The sequence below is a fragment of the Lepisosteus platostomus genome, chromosome 9, assembly GCF_059453375.1.
Source record: "Lepisosteus platostomus isolate fLepPlt1 chromosome 9, fLepPlt1.hap1, whole genome shotgun sequence".
Taxonomy (NCBI): Eukaryota; Metazoa; Chordata; class Actinopteri; order Semionotiformes; family Lepisosteidae; genus Lepisosteus; species Lepisosteus platostomus.
In genome coordinates this window covers 47,324,603-47,343,142 of record NC_142619.1, presented here as the reverse complement: position 1 = coordinate 47,343,142, position 18,540 = coordinate 47,324,603, and the positions used below count along the sequence as shown (strand labels likewise).

Here is an 18,540-nt window from a genome sequence, read left to right as displayed (position 1 = left end):
TGCTTTTGAAGCTGAATTCCTGTTGTAACACAGAACTGATGCCACTGCAGTCTTTTAAACTGATGCTTCTGATGAAAGTGTTCTAATGGAGGAGAGCTCTACCTTGGGAGTATTGTTCTTAATTGATGTAAGAAAATAGGCTGACTACAAAAATGATATCTTTGCTAATAAAAATAACAAACGACACATACAGTACATTGCAGGCTTGCTCATCCGTTGGACTTTTTGACTATTGTTTTTCAAAAGCATTCAAAATCGTCTTGCACAGTGGCACATATGGAAAAACATCATGTTTACTGAGGCCTTCACTCTGTTTTTCATTAACCACATGTTCAGGTTTTCAAGATGTGGAATGATGTATAGACATAATACTGAAAAGCCCTGAAGAGTGATTAGCTGATGGCCACACAGAGTGAAAGTGGCCTTTCAAATTATTAATAACCTTTACTACAGCTGCACAGCAAGGATGAAGAATTTCCACTGAATTCTCACATACAGTACACATTGAGACAAAAGTCAAATAAGTGAATAGATGCTAATCAGCAATTTCAAAATAGTTTGCTTTCATTTCATATTGTACACAGAACACAAGCCGTTGTTCCTGGTACCTACTGTATGAATTGTACAGATATTCCTGACAAATGTCTTGAATACTGTCATGAGTCCTCTTTGGTAATGTTTAGGAGCAGTAGACTTTTAGTTTTTAAAAAATGTTTGCGTTTCAAACAAAGGAAATAGTGGAGCCAGTTGAATTTTGATTCATGGTCACCAATGACACATTGAATCAAAATAAAAATTACCCTGCATTTGCTTCATTAGCTTTGTGAATGCATATTTTCCTGAAAGGCTTTTACCCAGTTAAAGGATAATTAAACTGGGCCCTTTGAGTTTTCGTGCTTTCAAGCTCATTTCTGATGGTGAGGCTACAAATGCTTTCAGTTCAGAAGGTACTAAAAACAAACCATAATGTGTGCCCCAAAGCTATTTTTGTTTTATATAGCTTTTATTTATGTTTTTTACTGTCTTAATATTTTTTTATTCTAATGGGAAACCCTTTTCAATCTTTAAATGAAAGAAATTCTCTTACCCTGGTAATGAAATAGTACTGTACATCACGGCATTAGTTTAGCAGAGATTCCGGCCACATGGGGAATACCATATCAATGCTGTACACTTTGCTTATGGATCCTTAGAATGACCATCACTTGGTGTCTTCTAAAATCACTCTTTTAACGGCTCTCAAAAAATGTAGAGTTTTAAGCAAGGTTTCAACAATTTTGGTGAATTTTAAGGAATAATATTATCCTAGATACAGTAATTACAGACTTATATCAAATGTTTGTTAACAATGTGGAGGTTGGTCTCAGTCAATTGAGAATTTTCCAGAGGCATCATTTTCAAGAAATATGATAATTTCCTCTGTCTGCCTATGAATGCACCTGGTTGTAAGATATGCATGAGTAGTTGCTAGAAATAGTCTCACATATACAGTCTGCTCTATATAATTCATAGGATGTATTGCTTTAATCTCACAATGCACATATTTTTCATTGTAGATTTAAGCCTCTTTTGAACTAATAGTTTTATTTTTTCCTCTTGTAGGCAGGACGCCTCTGAGCTGTCTGGGGCTATACAAAGGTAAGAATAGGCCTTTGTTTCTAATTCTTCTGTCTAAGGATGAAATATTAATTTGCGCTTTCTGTGGATACTGATATTTGGAATTCATTTATTTGTATTGCTGTATTGAGTGCCATTGCTACATAATATCTAAAGATTTAAAAAGAAGGTTTTGTGTCACAGGAACCTGAATCCCTAGCATAAAGTCACTGGCTCTGATCTGACCTAGCAGTGAATACAGATGATAACAAAGTGAAAAGGTTTTGTGCTGCAACCATTTCTTGAGTGTAATATGCGGCTGCCATTTCAGAATTTCAGGTTACATCTGGGCCACACAAAGTAAGTCTCATAATTCTGGTGTAAGCATTTTATGTGAGTGAATGAACCAAAACCATTCATGTGAATAAACAAAAAATAAAATACTTTAAAAAAAGTCTACCAGTGGAAATAGATTTGAGTGGAAGTGAATGTGTGGGATCTTTCTAATTAGCCATGCATGTAGATACTGCAAGACCTAAACTGAACATTGAGTCCACTAGTTTTCTGTTCAAATTAGGGTTTAATTATCCCTCTATTAACTTTGTAATGCTGTGGAAAGACTTCCTACCAGGTTTAAGAAATGACACTGACAGCATTTTGATTTGCTGCCAATTAGGTCATTAAACTGGACCCTACAGCTCCAAATCGAAACAGCTCTCCTACTGTGAGATTTTAGTTAGTAAAGGCAAATTTTAAATAAAATATACTTTAAAAGAAGTGCTCCCTCCATTACCTTTGTTATAAATGATGAATTTGCAATGTTTTCTACTGAAGATCCTCTCTGTGATTTAAAATGGGAGAGGTAGTTTACAAATGTTTTACTTTTTTACCTAAAAAGCTTGTGAAGAACATTAAATGCTCTTTTCTCAGAAGTCTTGACTGGATCTCAGTTTAAGGCAGGTCTTTATTTGTTTGCCAAGATATTACCTCCTAAACATTTATTTTAAAACCCCTAGGGAACAATTGGATATAATAAAACTGTTGAACGTAACAGTTACTGCTGTAGAGTTTCCAGTGGAAACAAACAGGATTTTGAAAGCATGTACATTATTGCAATGCACAGCCTAATCAGCACTGCACAACTATCAAGAGGAATATTTCATGTCTTAATATTATAAAGGTAATAACAGAATATGCATTTGCAGCAAGAATAATGCAGAGTAGTACATCAGTCTTTTGAATGACAGGAGCAATCTAGGATCTACAGTTGTGATTTGAACAGGCAAGTTTAGTGCAGGCACTAGAGGGGTATTCAGACCTTGCTGTTTATATTTGTAATTTAACACTTCTTGTCTAAAATCATTAAGTCATACCTTAATATTTCAGTTATATGTTCGTTTTTTTTCTAATTGTTCTGAGGAAATAGCAAATGAGCATCTAAGGCAGAGTGGAAGTCGTAGTGATACTGTATCTAGTACTTTTGTAATTATCATTTGCAGCTGTTGCAGTTTTATAGTGTGTGATGATGTATGATTACTTGTTGGCTTGGGATTTCCTTTGTTTTTATGTTTGTTTGCTTATTACAGTACACATGTATTTTTTCATTTGTACCCTTTTAATCCACTAGATTGGATTTTTAAGGACAAAATGGATTTATATGTGAAAACAACAGAAGTAAGAAAGAAGAGAAAACAGTATGAGAATGATTTGTTTCCATTTTGACATAAATCGTTTTCTCAACTTGGACTTAATGTATAGTAGGTTGACTAAGGTGGTCAAGATAAGTTTAAAAAGATTTGCCAAGTTTAATAGATGAATTAGTTTGTTGGTTATGGGACCTGTACCAAGCTACCCAGATGTGTTGGCATCTTTAAAAAATGACTTAATTAGACTGGATTTTCATTCAAAAACTTGAAAGGCTTCAAACTTAAAAATGTGACAAATGTTATGGGTTCCAATACATATTTATTACACTATTATGCCTCTCAGTATATATTAATTTAGTGACATTTGGGAATGTTTGCATCTTAAACTAAAACAAGAAATAGGAACATAATCAATGTAGAAAATATATGAAACAGCATGATAAGCGTTACTTTGGTACTGTAGCTTTCAAATAAAAAGCTGACATGCTACAGTAAGTTCTTATTTATCCCACTCTCACAGCCAAACATTGTTCATACATTTTTAATTCCTGGATTCATAAAGTGCGTGTCAGCAGAGCATCTTCTCTTTATAGCCCTGTTATATGCAGAAAAGGAAAATATCTCGTCAAAGATTAAACATAACCAGGAAGAAAGCACACATTTATCATCCGTTTATAAACTTCTGTGAGAAATATTAAAACAACAACCTTACCTTACATTATTATATCTTGATATGTTGCATTAAATATTAATTTGCTTCTAACAGAACTCTATAATATACTCTAAACAATAAACATGTTATGGATCATATATAAAGCTATCAATAGAATTTGCTTTCTTTTACTTAACCTATAAGTGCAATAAGTATATAGTTATCATTTAAATGAAACATGACGAAGGACTTATCAGTTCCCGTGTTTGCCTTTTTTTATCATAGAACTCATATGAAATATTTTTAAAGCCCTGACCTTATTTCTAAATATTGTTTTTCCATTTTTTAATCAAAACAGTCGTAGATAAAAATATAACAGAACAACATGGCATTACATTTTATTTTCAATTTATTTTTATTTTCAAAATTTCACTTTCATTGTATTTTTGGTACAGATACATAATAACTTGCAGATGTATATAAATAAGAACAGGTATATATCCATGTTGTGCTTTGCATATGTGTAGTTTTATTAAATATTGTTCACTTTTTGCATTTTAAGTTATAAAAAAGTAGTCTAGCTAGAAATGTACTGAGTGCTTTATTTACTGTACATATGGCTCAGCATCTCTGCAAATAAAACAATGTCACATGAAACATCGATTTAAATTAAAAAATGGAAACAAAATATAATACATTAAAGCAAATCAACTAAAAAAAGGTTACATACAACCACAGACCTTCCTCGTGCTGAGAACTTTATGCAAGATAATTGTAAAACTTTACTGCTTTTTTTCCAATTTGTATTCTCCAGATGTTAATCAGTTGGGATTATCATTGCATGAATAAGGGCCTGCCCTCTTACTCTTCTGGCATGCTTGTCAGAGTCATTTGTCAGGACAGTTAGCACTGATGGAAGGAGTGACATTACAATTCTTTAATCTCATGGGTATCAAGCAAAGCCCCATGGGTAACTGTTGCCTGAGAAGCTGTGGGTGCCCTTGCCAACTAAACTCTGCCTAGCCATTAGGCACTAAACCAGTTGTGCATCACTGAGGAATCCCAGTTACAGTTATTTAATGACACAGCCCAGGTTCCAACTGGTGACATCTGAACTCTCTAGCTCAACAGTGTTCCGAGCAAACTCCTTTACTGATTGAGCAATTTGGCTGCCTCGCATTGTTTAGTGTGTTGTTTGTGTTGTTTAGACAATTTAAATCCCAAAAACTCTTTGACAAACAAAGAGCTCAAAATAAAACCTAATTTATCCTTAGGCCTAAATTTCAAATTTGATATTGTCTCTCTGTGCTCCACCTGCATCTAATTCCGTCATACTAATTAAATTCTTTGAGATTTCTAAATCTAAGGGTATGCAAATATATACCTAAAAATCCCGACTGAACTGTATCTTATTATTGTTATATTTTGTTGTAAATATATTATGGAATAATATTATTCATGTGAAAGTAAGCAGTTGTGAAGCCACAGGAGCTAATTGAGCTATTGTTAGCACAATCACTAATGATAATTTGTTTTGCAGCTGCAACAAAACTGCAAAACTTAGAGAATATTAATTTTGTTATCTATTTCCTTTTAATGAATTTCAACCTTGCGATTGACGCAAAACATTTTTTTTCTTGTTTCTTGAAAAACAAGAGGTACTACTCTGAATTGGCAATGGGGGGAAATGTAAGCTAATTACAACTATTTATGGTTATTATGTTCTCACTGTGAAAACAACTTATAATTACTGACCTGGCATCATTGAACCAGTGAATAGTATTCATTATCACTCAAGACTCACAATTGTCCCAGACACTCTATTCAAAATGATCGACAACGGTAATTATACTCTGACCTGAAGATGTTCAAGGGGGTGCTGTTGAATCTATTTTTAATCTCCATACATAACATTCACCTCCTTTTAAAGCATTCCAGATTATATTCACTGACTGTACAATAGTAAATACATAAAGAAACAGGTATATTACTACAAAATCCAACATAAAGTAACTGAAAAGCATTGAAAATTTTTTTTTTCCTTAAACATGGTATATACTGTTACTAGTAAGTGCAAGTTCTAAAAAGATATGAACATTCAGCTATGATCCTCTAATGATCCAATAACTATATCTTTAATTAGATATTCTAAAAATGATTTAATCCTTGGTATTTCCATTTGGTAGCAGCATTAATACAAAATAACGATCCTTCTGCAGCATTTTATCATTGAATATCTTGTGGCTATACCATTTTAACTGCAAAGAAAAAATGCAGTTAAAGTGGTATAACATATTCTCCCACCTTATATGTAATGCATTGCTTAGATGTGTGAGAACATTTTCCCTGTAGAATACCATGTCTGTATTTAGAGTTGAAAACAGTTCCCACCAGCTGCCCAGAATGATGTTACCATTGATATGCATTGGCATCTTCATTAAGGCGATAGTCAAACAATGTTAGAAAGCAGATCCTACTCAGACACCCGTTGAGATTTTTAATTGGTTCAGGAAGTTTAAAATAGCTTTTTTAAGAGACATTGTGGTCTATTCAGACCTAAGCAGTTAGGTTCACTGAAAGAGGGTCTTTGAATACTGACTGATCTAAAAAATGGTGTGCTCTGTTTCTCTTGTGAATTTTTAAATTTTAAAAGACAAAACAAGGAATATCCATTTTTGATTCAACCAGATCTTCTATTAAACAGCCCACCTTTGCACTTAATTGTATTATTAAAAGGGGTATTTTTGATCCAGATACACCTCATGTAACCTTTAAGAAATTAAAGAATAAAGAAGAACATCTGCCTGAAACTGATCTAGAGGATAGCTTTAAAGGTAGCTTTGCCTACCCTTTTAGATTAAAACTGAGCCTTTTTATTTTCATCAATATCCAGTTTCATTCTCATCTAACATTTTGCTTTTCCTTACTAGTTATTGTTCATTTCCATTTGCAGTAGAGACTCACTTCATAAAAAATTCAACGGCACTATTAATAAAGCAGGTAATTGGATTGAAACCCCATATGTTCCCAGCTTCTATCAACAATTTCAGACACTAAGACTGCAGATGAGCTCTGGTAGTCTGAATTGATTTTTGTACCTGGTCGTGGGATCTGTTGTTGATTTGCAGGAGATTGACATCACACTCTGCACCACAGCTGAAGTGCTTCATTCCAGCGGTCACAATGAATGTATAAGAATGCAAAACTGACATTACTGCCATTTCTTTTTTCCATTTTAACTCAATTGGATTAACTGTGAAGCATCTGATTAGTCTGATACTTTGTGGAGTAGATTTCTCCCATTATTGCGATCCAGTCAGTGAGCTAACGTGGGAAAATAGGACCACCTGGTTCAATGAGTTAGGTCACTGAGATTCATTTAAACATTTGCTGCTTAGATGAAAGGGTGAGTCACAACCTCTTGGTAGTAGAGGTTCATGTCCCTTGTCCATGCTGCTGACATTCTTGCTTAGGAATTTACTACGGTACAGATGCAGTAATAGTCAAGTAAATGAGAAGCGTGTTCAGTAAGTGACCTTACTGAGCAGGCTCCTGATGGTGCCAGCTCCAGAGCAATGGAGTTCAGCCCCATCCTCCGGGATTCACCTGCACCACACTGAGGTGAAGGAAAAGAAGAACAGAGCAGACAGGGAAGTCAGAGGACATTATTTTTTTGTAACTCCTATTCACTCAGAATTGGGTCATACAGCACTGAGGTGAGTTATGACTTTGGCATCCCCGAAAGAAATACAAAAAAATACTTTAGGCATGCCAAATTTATGTGGAAAAAGAACAGCAATGTTTAGCTCTCATTTTCTGGAAATGTAGTTGGTTTATACATTTGGCACCGGCTCTTGGCATGAATTGTTATTAATAGAATTGGCTGCAAGCAGGATGAACTCTTGCAGTTTATTGCAACAGGCCAGGTTGGGGATGCCCTGACTTTAATTTCAAGCATATTTATCTCAGTTCAACCTTTATTCTCTGAGCATTGAATATTAATTGTAAACAGATGTTTGAAGATGTAAGAAGGGGACATCTGGCACCGATTAAATCCACTATGAAGCATAAAAGCAATAAAATGACTTCTGCATTGTTTCACACTCTACAGGGCTAAGGATATAAAATCTTCATTATCTCAGGATTTTAGATGTTCTAATTACAATCAGGAGCCCATCAATCATTCGGCAGATCATCTTTATTGTTAAACCTGCTCACATTTTTGTTGCTGTATTTCCACAAACTGGTTTTGTCTACAGTAGCTTAAGGCATGCCCTTAATATACTGTACACAAGATATAACCATAGCTTAGTAAGCAGATAAACTGTTTAAAAACAATAATGGCTTCATAGCTGTAGTCTCCAAGTTCCTATCAGATAAATAATTGTTGCTAGATGCTAAAAAAGTTCCATGCCTGACAAAAGTTCATTAATGGACAATTGGCCCTCATGATCTTTTGTATATTTATGCATATTTTCAGGAATTTTGTTTTCATAACAGGTTTAGAAAGGCATAATTAAGCTTTCATCGGTTCTGAATCATAATTATTTGTATCTGAGCACATATTGTAAATACTTTCTTTTCTTAATATTTAATAGAGTCTTGATTACTGTGTTTCATGTCAATTATTTAAGGTGCTTGACTGTTATACAGGTATTTTTTTTCTGTTTGTACAGTGAGGGTAAAAGATACCTCTTTTACTGCCTTTGTATTACAACTGAAATGTGTTAACTGTTAAATCATTTTAATTCTTGGATTTTAACTGTGGAACAATTGTCTTTAAAAATCAGCTAAACCTTTTCAATTTGCAAGTTGAATAATGAAAACTGCATACAAATGAGCACAGCAATTTTTATAAATGAAATAAAAAAAACAGTACACTGTTGGAAACACCTGATTGTGCACAATAATAACAATTGTATTCATGTTAATGAGGATTAGATGACTCTCAAAATGTTACATTCTCTGCTTTTAGGCTGAAGCAGGAGACATGGTCTGCTTTACAAGACTAATTGTTACACAGAAATACACGGAAATTAAAATCTATTCATTGCATTATTCACATTTTCTGTTGTAATTGAAATCCATTGACATCTTAAATCAGCATTAGCTGGTTTCTAAGAGGAGAGTGGAAGCACTGGGGAAAACATCACAAATGTGTATAACATAGTCCAAGAAAGAACATAATCTTCAAAAAGTATTACAAATTCAAATATTTAGTAAGCCCTACCTCTAGAGATTTAAAATATTTTAAAAGCCAAGGCTGTAAAAGTCAGTGTCTTAGGGAAATATAAATGTGAACCATTTTTACGTACTCTTTCAATTCAAGCAACAGCTGAACTCAGATAATAAAACAATTACCATATTAGTTAATTGAGTCATGATAAGATCATTAAGTCTGATGCACCATAGGTGTAAATTTCCCGTGGATACAATACCAGCCTTAGAGCAATTAGTATTGTGAACCCCTCAATTAAAATATACTCACTCATGATAATTAAATAAATAAAACAAACAACAAACATTACACTAGGTGGCAGTGTGGTTAGGATCACATTGCAAAAACAAATTAAAACAGATTATTAAGAGTCTAGTCATATGTAAAAACACAATTGCAGTCTGAGTATGTTCGCAACAGATATACTGTATGACTCCACCACAACATGCCAAGTTTTTATAATTCTGTAACTGCAGTGGTCATTTGATTTCTTTATATATCATTGTGTTATATGAGAAATATGACTATTTGTGGGTGACGGGGTTCTGTAAATGTATCCTGTATGCTGTAAAAAGGCACTGTCCTTCAGATGAGGCATAAAGCCGAGGTCCTGACTCTCTATGATCATTAAAAATCCCAGGGCGTATCTTCAACAGAGTAGGGGTGCCCCAGCTAAATTTCCCATTGACCTTTACCAATCATGTCCTCCTAATAATCCCCATCTATGAACTGTCTTCATCACTCTGTTCTCCTCCCCACTGATAGCTGGTGTGTGGCGAGTGTACTGGTGCACTATGGCTGCCATTGCATCATCCAAGTGGGGTGCGACAATTATACATGCAACATATGTAGATATATATGGAGAGGCATTCAAAATAGCAAATTGTTGTTTGTTTACATTTTGACACCTGTTTGTAACACAATATATTTATATCTTAAACCATTAAAATCTGTTGAAAAGTGAAAAAATGATCTGGGGGCAGCACATTACATAAAAAAGAAATAAATGTGTATATTTCAAGATGTTATCTTTGCAAAATCAATATTAAGTTAGTCAATAGTAATTTTTTATAATTTCCATTCAACCTGTTATTAAAAAATAATAATACTGTAATTTACTAAAAAAAAAAACTTTGATTGCATTTGATTTTTGGTTATTTTTTCAGCTTTTTGCTTCCTCTTGCTTTTGCTAACTGCAACCTGATGTTTTTAATGAAGCATGTTACTGTCCATAACGTGTGTGCGTTGTAGTTTATACAGCACAAATCCTTGATGCTTGAACTGTTTTATTAATTGACAGATTAAATAATGCATCTTACTTTAATATTCTAGTAATGTTATGCTGTAATCATAATAGCATTGCACAGTGCAAAGTCATATTTGTCATAAATAACTGAATTCCAGGAAACAAGGGTCATCTTTTCTCACATCCCTTGTTCTTAGATTTTGTAAATCCTCCTCTGGCAGGGATTACACTGACTAGACGTCTCCTGTAGTCTGCCTGGAGGTTCTGGCACTTCAGAGAGGAAATGTATTAATATTTCTCCATGTAGAATTGCTACATTGTTTTAATTTGTCTAAGAAATCCAATCTGGACTTCATACACTCCTAGGGACGGCACTGCTTGATTTCGACAAGACATTGATTCCAGTGAGGGCTGAACCTCTCATCTAATCACTGCACAGTCACTGGCAAAAAGTAGATGGCTCAATGGCCAGTCAGGTGTGCCAGCAAGTAGGAGGAGCTGGTCTACTCCTCTTCATTTTTACCATGTGGATAAAGGTATCACTGATGCAAGTCAAGATGTAAACACGTAATTGATGATTCTGGATTGTGTGGGTAAAAAAGAAAACAAATCTTTTGTATCACTGTATTTGGTATTTTTTTTTCTTTTAAAAAAGATATTTCATAATGAAAAGGCAATTAATATTATGTGGTCTACTTTTGAACACTTTAAACTACCAAAAGGACCAAAAGGGAGTTGAAATCAACTCCTTTTTATTATGTGCTGAGTGGTTAAGTGTCTGATTTAAAATCTGCATTCATGTCTGTCCCTGTCTGTCAAGCAGTGAAGTGTTCTGTGAGTCCCATGAAATATTTAGCCATCATTATTGACTATATAAAATTTCTAACTGGGAGGTGCATGTATTTAGGTCCTTGTGTAATGAAAGACAAACAAATGTTTGCAAAAGGATTTTGAAGGTCTGCAAACATTTCCGTTTTTGTAACATGCCTGTTACAGAAAAGATATTGGTCCTCCTGAAGTGCTGTTTGTGTGCAAGGGGACAAGAGGATGGATATGATGTGTGACCGAGACACAACTCAGCTCAGCAGGTGCATCCAGCAGTTCAGTGCCTTTGGCCTTTAAAGCTGGCTCTTTGAACACCATCATTTAAAAAACATGCACTGCTGATTTACTGTAGCACATCTGTTCACTGCTGTGGTACTTTCTTCAAGACAGGTAGCAGAAACATTTCTCCTTATTAGGTTCGCAAATTAACATGTGAAACATTGTGTTAACCTCTGCAAAAAGGTGCTGTATGATTACGTGAACAGAATACTGTTTTGTAAAATTAGGGAAATAAAAAGCAGGGACTTGCTCAGGTGTCTGACCAATCATTTATTTTAAAAAAGCTAATGCAACAACAAGATAGATTTTTTGAGTTTTAAATATAATATATAACAATAATAATTGTCAGGATCATTTAATCATTAGGGCAGAACTCAAACTGCTTTTCTTTAAGATTAAGACTCAAATGAGAAAATGGGGCGGAATCAACAATTGTGCCCTATTCACCTATTTATTGGTGTTTCCATTGACATATAGTATATTTACCTTCTGCTATAAAAAGCATTGTCTCATTCTGCAATGACACATGCATTCTGTGGTGTTTTTCAAATGGAATTGCTATCTGCTATAGTGAGGCAGGGATGTTTGTAATTTACAGAGTACTCAGGGTAGGTATTGTGAACACCTACTGTAACTCGAGGTCAGAAAAGGGGAAAGGTTCTATCTTCCCATCACAGTAATTTACTGTTAAGAGAAAAATAGAAACATATTTCTTTGGTAATAGTGTTTACACATAATAATACCTATTATTTTTAAGTACTTTTCAAAAGGCTCAGAGTGCTATACGTGCATAAAAAAACCACACGTTTATCGGTAAAATAAAGTCAAGAGCGAATAAAATATGCATTAAACCAACGGTAAAAAAAAAGCCTTAGTGGCATTTAAAAATGTTGTGGAGTCTAATGGATTTGGGCAATGAGCTCCACAATTTTGGAGGTACACATTAGAAGGTTTTCTGCCCCATTGTGTGGAGTCTAGTTTTAAGGAACATTAGAAGGCCATAATCAGCAGAAGTGGACAGATTGTACTCATGTAGTAAGTTCTTAGGGTACCTGGAGCTGGACCATTCAGTACTTTATATGAAAACGGGAAGATCTTAAAAATCTATTTTCGACACTCTGAATAATTGCGACATTATTGGTTTTAAAAAAGCCAAGATTTCCAAATTGAATTATTTAAAATTAGTTGAATAGAAGGTATAAATAAGAAATATATGAAGCCACCCCCAGACAAAAACCATCAAAAACCTTAAAAAAAAGCGTACCTCTCAGGCACTTGTAATCTATGCGGTGCTATAGATCACAAGTTACCTTTCCTCTAGTCTGTGCTAAAACTTAGGTATGCATCTTCAATGCCCATGACACTAATATGTTATAAGTCAAATGGCTCGAAGGTGAGTGAGGCTTTTACCTGTACTTCTTTCTTCCCTGTGTGCGGTTACAGGGTTTGTAGCTTTGAACAGTCATGAAAAACACGCAATTGAGAATTTTCTAAATTGGTTGTGTGTAACAAAAATTATTAGTGGTTTCAAATGTGTAATAAAAAATAAAGGCTGTTTCAGTAACCTTTCATTCTGGCTTGAGACAATTACAGTATGTTGTTCTGTGACTTTTCTCATTAAAGTTACTAATGATCTCTTAGTGGCACCTGCTGCTGCTGCAGTATCTATCCTAATTCTCTTACATAGTAGCACTACATTCAGTACTGTAAATTATTAAACTAAACTTGCTTTTGAGTTTTTTTGGCTTTACTGCCACTGTTCTAAAATGGTTCAAATCTTACCTCACTGAACTTTGTGATTTTATACTCTTTTTTTCTTGATTGTTTAAGTTTCAAGGTTAGTTAGTTATATCTGGTGTTCTATAGGGCTCTATAATGGGCCTCTTTATGTTTTGCTTCGGTCACATACTAAAATTCCATGATTTAATGTACGATTTATTGGGTTCCTCATATCCAATCCATCAACCAACCAACCAATCAATCTTTTTGTGTATTGTGCTAGGGATCTAAAGGACCTTTAAATTATTTGTTTTAAAGGTGATATAAAAAAAATATTTTATTATTATTGTGATTGTGTGTTTGTCTAAACCACTACTGGGAAGGTCTGAACGGTTCCTTAAGTCCAAGAAAAAATTACAATCGAGCTGCATAATTATTATGTAATAAGAAATGATTTGCCTGCCACTTTCATATAAATGTAACCACTAAGCTCCTTAGAGTGAAGTCAGTTTGTTATTAATATTCCCTATTTTGGTGTTGAAACAAATGTTAGGAATGCTCAGTGGGGGGGGCAGCAGACATTAACTTCATAGCATCATATTGATGGTAAAACAGAGACTAGGATTACTGTGACCCTTTATAATAAGACTTCAATAGATGGAGAATCTGGCAAGTTTAAGGACATCCTATCCCTGTCCCTGATGTTTTCCACAAGACTGTAAATTAAAAGGCTGTCTTCCTTTACTGTGTTTCACCCTGCTGCCTTCATAGAACACAATTTATTTGTGTAGCAGGAGGAAGAACATGAGATTTTAGTAGGAGCTACACTAATTTGTGTTAGCTTCTCATTATAAAAGCAGCAGAATTCTCAAGCAAAACCGACTGAGCTGAAGTAAATTCACCAGATACAGTCCACAGAAGAACATAATCCGTTTGCTATAGGTAGGAGGTGGCGAAACGACCATAATCTGGTCCCGTAATAAAGCCTTATAGTCACAAATGCCCACATCTTAACACACTAACTCAATAGACAGAAATGAGTTTTATTGAGTAACTAATATACAAAGCTGTCAGTTCAATAAAATACATGCAGTGCTCTGTGTTTCAGAAGTGCTTTTACTAACTTTTAACACACAGAACTAGTGCATTCTAAAACACAAATCTGCAATTATCCCCAGAACTGAATTGATGGACAGCATTCCACATCACAAAAAGGGAAAACCAAATTAATAAGATTTGGAAGAATACTGACTGGTTTTATTATTACAAATACAACAAATAGCTTTGTTGTTTCTTGTTGTAAGCAGCAATTTAAAGATTCTTTGACAATTTTTAAACAGAAACACAAGACCTGTTTGGTGTCACTGAAAAGTTACAGAATTATATTGTTATTAACATGGGCCAACTTACAGTACACTTTGGCATGCAAGTTTTTTGTAGGAGACTTTACATTTTTGAAACCAGAAAGCTAAATTATTTGGTAGTATGTTTTTCACGCTTATGCGTCTGTGTTTCAGTGGTCTTGAAAAGCATCCCTACTTCAGCAGAACAAATGTTTATACTTGTAAAATTAAGCTGATGTATGACTCAGCTGTTTATAAAAAAAATACAAGCTATTAGACTGAAACCTATTCATACAGGTCAGGTTCCTTTTAATGTGCTTGAGTGTGCTGTTTAATGTCTACTAAGGACCCAAGTACTTAATGCAGGTACATACTTTCCTGATGTATTTATAAGCTTTGTAACAGCTGTGCTACTAGAGGTTTATGCTCAGGGCTTCTGTCATGGGTCCATTCAGAAATTTCCAGCTGCATTTTTTATAAGTCTACAAAAGCTAACATTATTGCTACATAGAAGACAGGGTCTCTAGAGGAAAATTGACCTGTGTCGACAGTAATAATGTGGTGCTCCACTTTAAATGCTAGGGCCAAGATACATTTAGAATGACCATATGAATAATTCAGTGATGGACAAAAACTCTGCAATATAATTATCTAGTTTGAAACCGAATAAGTGTTTGTTTACAGTGCGCAAGGGCAGATGACGTCTGCTGCAGATAGCATGCAGTGAAAAAAAATCCCCATACCTATTCTCATTTCACTGAAACATTTTCCCCACTTGCCTATTAATTTCCATAAGATCAGCAGCTGCCTGAAATTTGATTTGAAATCCTTCACAGACTTGACAGCAAGGCAGGCATTCGCCAATGTTAGACGTTTTTTTCAGACAGAAGATAGGTTTCACCAGGCAGCGTGTATCCCAGATAGAGCTGATATTTATCGCTGTAACTTCCCTGTAGGTATACAAAAGAAGCAATCTCATTAATCCAGAAACACACAGTAAATGAAGGGTATACATCATTCAGTGTTTTTAAATAGGGAATGGACCATTCTCTCTTGTATCACTCATCATCTATCTAGCAGGTCCTCTGTGGCCTGCAAGGCTACTCCTCTGGAACAAGATTTGAGTGGGTTGCTGAACCCTTATAGACAGGAGACCCATCCCTGTCAGGAGCTGCCTTTTCATCCCCCGGCAGAGAGATTTCTCCTCAGGTTTTTCAAAAAAAAGAAATGTTTTCCTAACAGCTGATTTAGTCTTCCAAAGAAAAGAAAAAGATTAATGTTTCTGCCAGAGCCCAGCAGGCTGATGGGAAAGGTTGGTTCGGATACAGGCCTAGTCTGTATTTTGCCATGCTGTTCCTCAAGTGCACAGAGCAGTGTGTTTTTAATCAAACGTGAAATATTGCTTTGGCGGGTCAAATGGATTAGCCCTCTCAGTAAGTAAGACTGTCTACTCTACTCAACACTTTAGCAATTTGTAGCGTTTCACACTTCAGGTTGTCTTTTTTAGATTCATCATCTTAATGGATCCGCAGAGTTCATATTGCCAAACGTGGTAATTGTTTAATCAGTCGTGTTCAGCTGTTTCTATGATGTAATTTACAGAAGAAGTTTTGTGAATATACCAATCGTTCTATACATTGCTGCAATGAACACAAACTAGTACTTTTTTCTCAATTAAATTTTTATGTATTGTTTTGTGGATTAATTGGTGGTTGCTTGGTTAAGTATATTACACTGTTTTAGGTACATAATATGGCTTGTAAAAGACTTCTTGCTACAGAATACCTATGTTGGTATGGCAATACTGGTACATTGAGGATGCTGTGTTTTGCAGTGGTGCTGTATAACTTGTTTAAATTTCTTCTGATGAATAAGCTTTATAATAAGTCTTCAGCATTTCCCTAATAGTGAAACCACTATTTGACCAGCAGATAGGTGGGCAAATTTCCATTCACAGCAATACATTCTCTAAGCATATTAGTATGATAATAAACAACTTAACAACTATTGTATTCAACAATGTTGTCACCAGAAAACAAAATATTAGAAGTATTATTATTTTACATTTTGAAATTATTTTAAGTTCACCATAAATTGGTTAAAAAATTATGATTTTGCAGACTGCTGAATCACCATGAGTGAATGCCCAACAATCGCAGGTACCATTAAAACTAAAACACTGATTCCACCATATGCACCTTTATCTGATAAAGCGTATTCACTGTCAGTCATTCTCCATGCTGCAGAGATCTGCACGCTCAGAATCCTTTTTTTTTACTGTCTGTCTGCCTCCCTTCCATCAAGTTCATTATTCCCGAGTGGCATTCTCTGGTTTCCAGAACAATTTAACTTGGGAAAATCTACCTGCTGAAATGACAAGCTGTCAGTCTCATTTGCAGTTTGGGCTGAAAAAGGCTGCAAATGGTTAAAAAAAAAGATTTGCAATTTACAGTATATGCCATTGTTTCTCCTGTATATAGAGCAGCTCAGTTAAAAATATGTACATTTTAAATAATCTCTACTTTTACAAGACAATATATAGTGGGCATCAAAACCTATCCCCTAGTTTTAACTGCAACAAATTCTCGATGCTATTAAGAAGAAAATGAAAACACGTAATTTAATGTTTTATTGAAAAGACGTGACATTGGTAAATTTATGCTGATTAACTTTTACCATCAACGAGAGTCTACAGTGAAAGTTTCAGGATAGCTGTGTGTGTGGATGTAACACAAGCTGTAGATGTGTGACTCTCACTTTGCACCAGGTTGTAAATGCAGTCTTGTGGGATTGTGTCCCATTTCTCTCCCAGGACCTGGACAAGAATGTTCCTTTTTCACTGGTCTCAGAACCCTTAATGCCTCTTATCATCACAGCTCATCCCACAGATGTTCAATGGGACTCAAGTCTGATGAGAAGGCCATCTGCCATATAAGCCATATTTGGCCTGCAACTCACAACTGGCAAACCACTGAAGCTCAGCAGGTGTGAGCCTGGTTAGTACCTGAATGGGAGACCTCCTGGGAAAAGCTAAGGTTGCTGCTGGAAGATGTGTTAGTGGGGCCAGCAGGGGGCAGTCACCATGCGGTCTATGTGGCTCTTAATGCCCCAGTGTAGTGACGGGGACACTATACTGTAAAAAGGCACCTTCCTTCGGATGAGATGTTAAACTGGGGTCCTGACTCTCTGTGGTCATTAAAAATCCCAGGGCATTTCTCGAAAAGAGGACAGGTGTAACCCCGGCATCCTGGCCAAATTTCCCATTGGCCCTTATTGATCATGGCCTCCTAATAATCCCCATCTATGAATTGGCTTCATTACTCTGTTCTCCTCCCCACTAATAGCTGATGTGTGGTGAGCGTTCTGGCGCACTGTGGCTGCCCAGGTGGGCGCTGTCACCATCATCATCATACGTCACAACAAGTGTAATTCTCCCTATTGGATGTGCCACACTCACTAAAATCTATCAAGGCGGTTTACACATCCTGATTCAATAGCTAGAGAAGACTATACTTCAGTACTGGCTAGACCACCCAAGTTGGTCTAGTCCAGCTTCCAACAAACAAATTGATACAAAGGCAATTTTATCTAAATAAAATTAAAACAGTTCCTGTGTTTTTTTTCTTGATTTTCAGCAGGCTTGACTTTGCTCTTAAATTGTCCCACCACCTGGTATCATACAACTTTCACATTAATTAGGTGATTTATTGCTTATGCAACAGTCGGTGGTTTAATGATTTGTCATGATTCATCAATTAAATAAAATGACACCAAAATATTTCATAATATCTAATCAATATCCAAAATCCATATATTTTATTTATAAAAATGTGGTTTATGATAGATTTCTTCAGATGCTTAGTATATATTGTATCTCTAATAGCTCAGAATACCTAAAGACCAAAGGCCTGATTAATCAAATCTGATATTGTATGTATTTCAGTTTATTAAATCATTCTCAGTTATCTCATATAATATTAGATTTGTAAAAATGTTTTGAATGTACATATAAACAT

The 18,540-nt window shown here is 35.1% G+C and overlaps 1 protein-coding gene across 17 annotated transcripts in view; it reads left to right on the top strand.

Moving 5' to 3' along the window:
* Nucleotides 1–18,540, top strand: part of celf2 (cugbp, Elav-like family member 2) — a 207,546-nt gene that overhangs the window by 47,366 nt on the left and 141,640 nt on the right. For 16 of the 17 annotated variants that reach the window (XM_088645332.1, XM_088645341.1, XM_088645335.1 and 13 more), the window contains exon 2: nt 1,603–1,638. In XM_088645332.1, the coding sequence (XP_088501458.1) occupies nt 1,603–1,638 (36 nt within the window). Of the gene's footprint in view, nt 1–1,602; nt 1,639–1,934; nt 1,957–18,540 lie in introns of those variants that run through there. The other variant, XM_088645339.1, reaches the window with a different exon arrangement.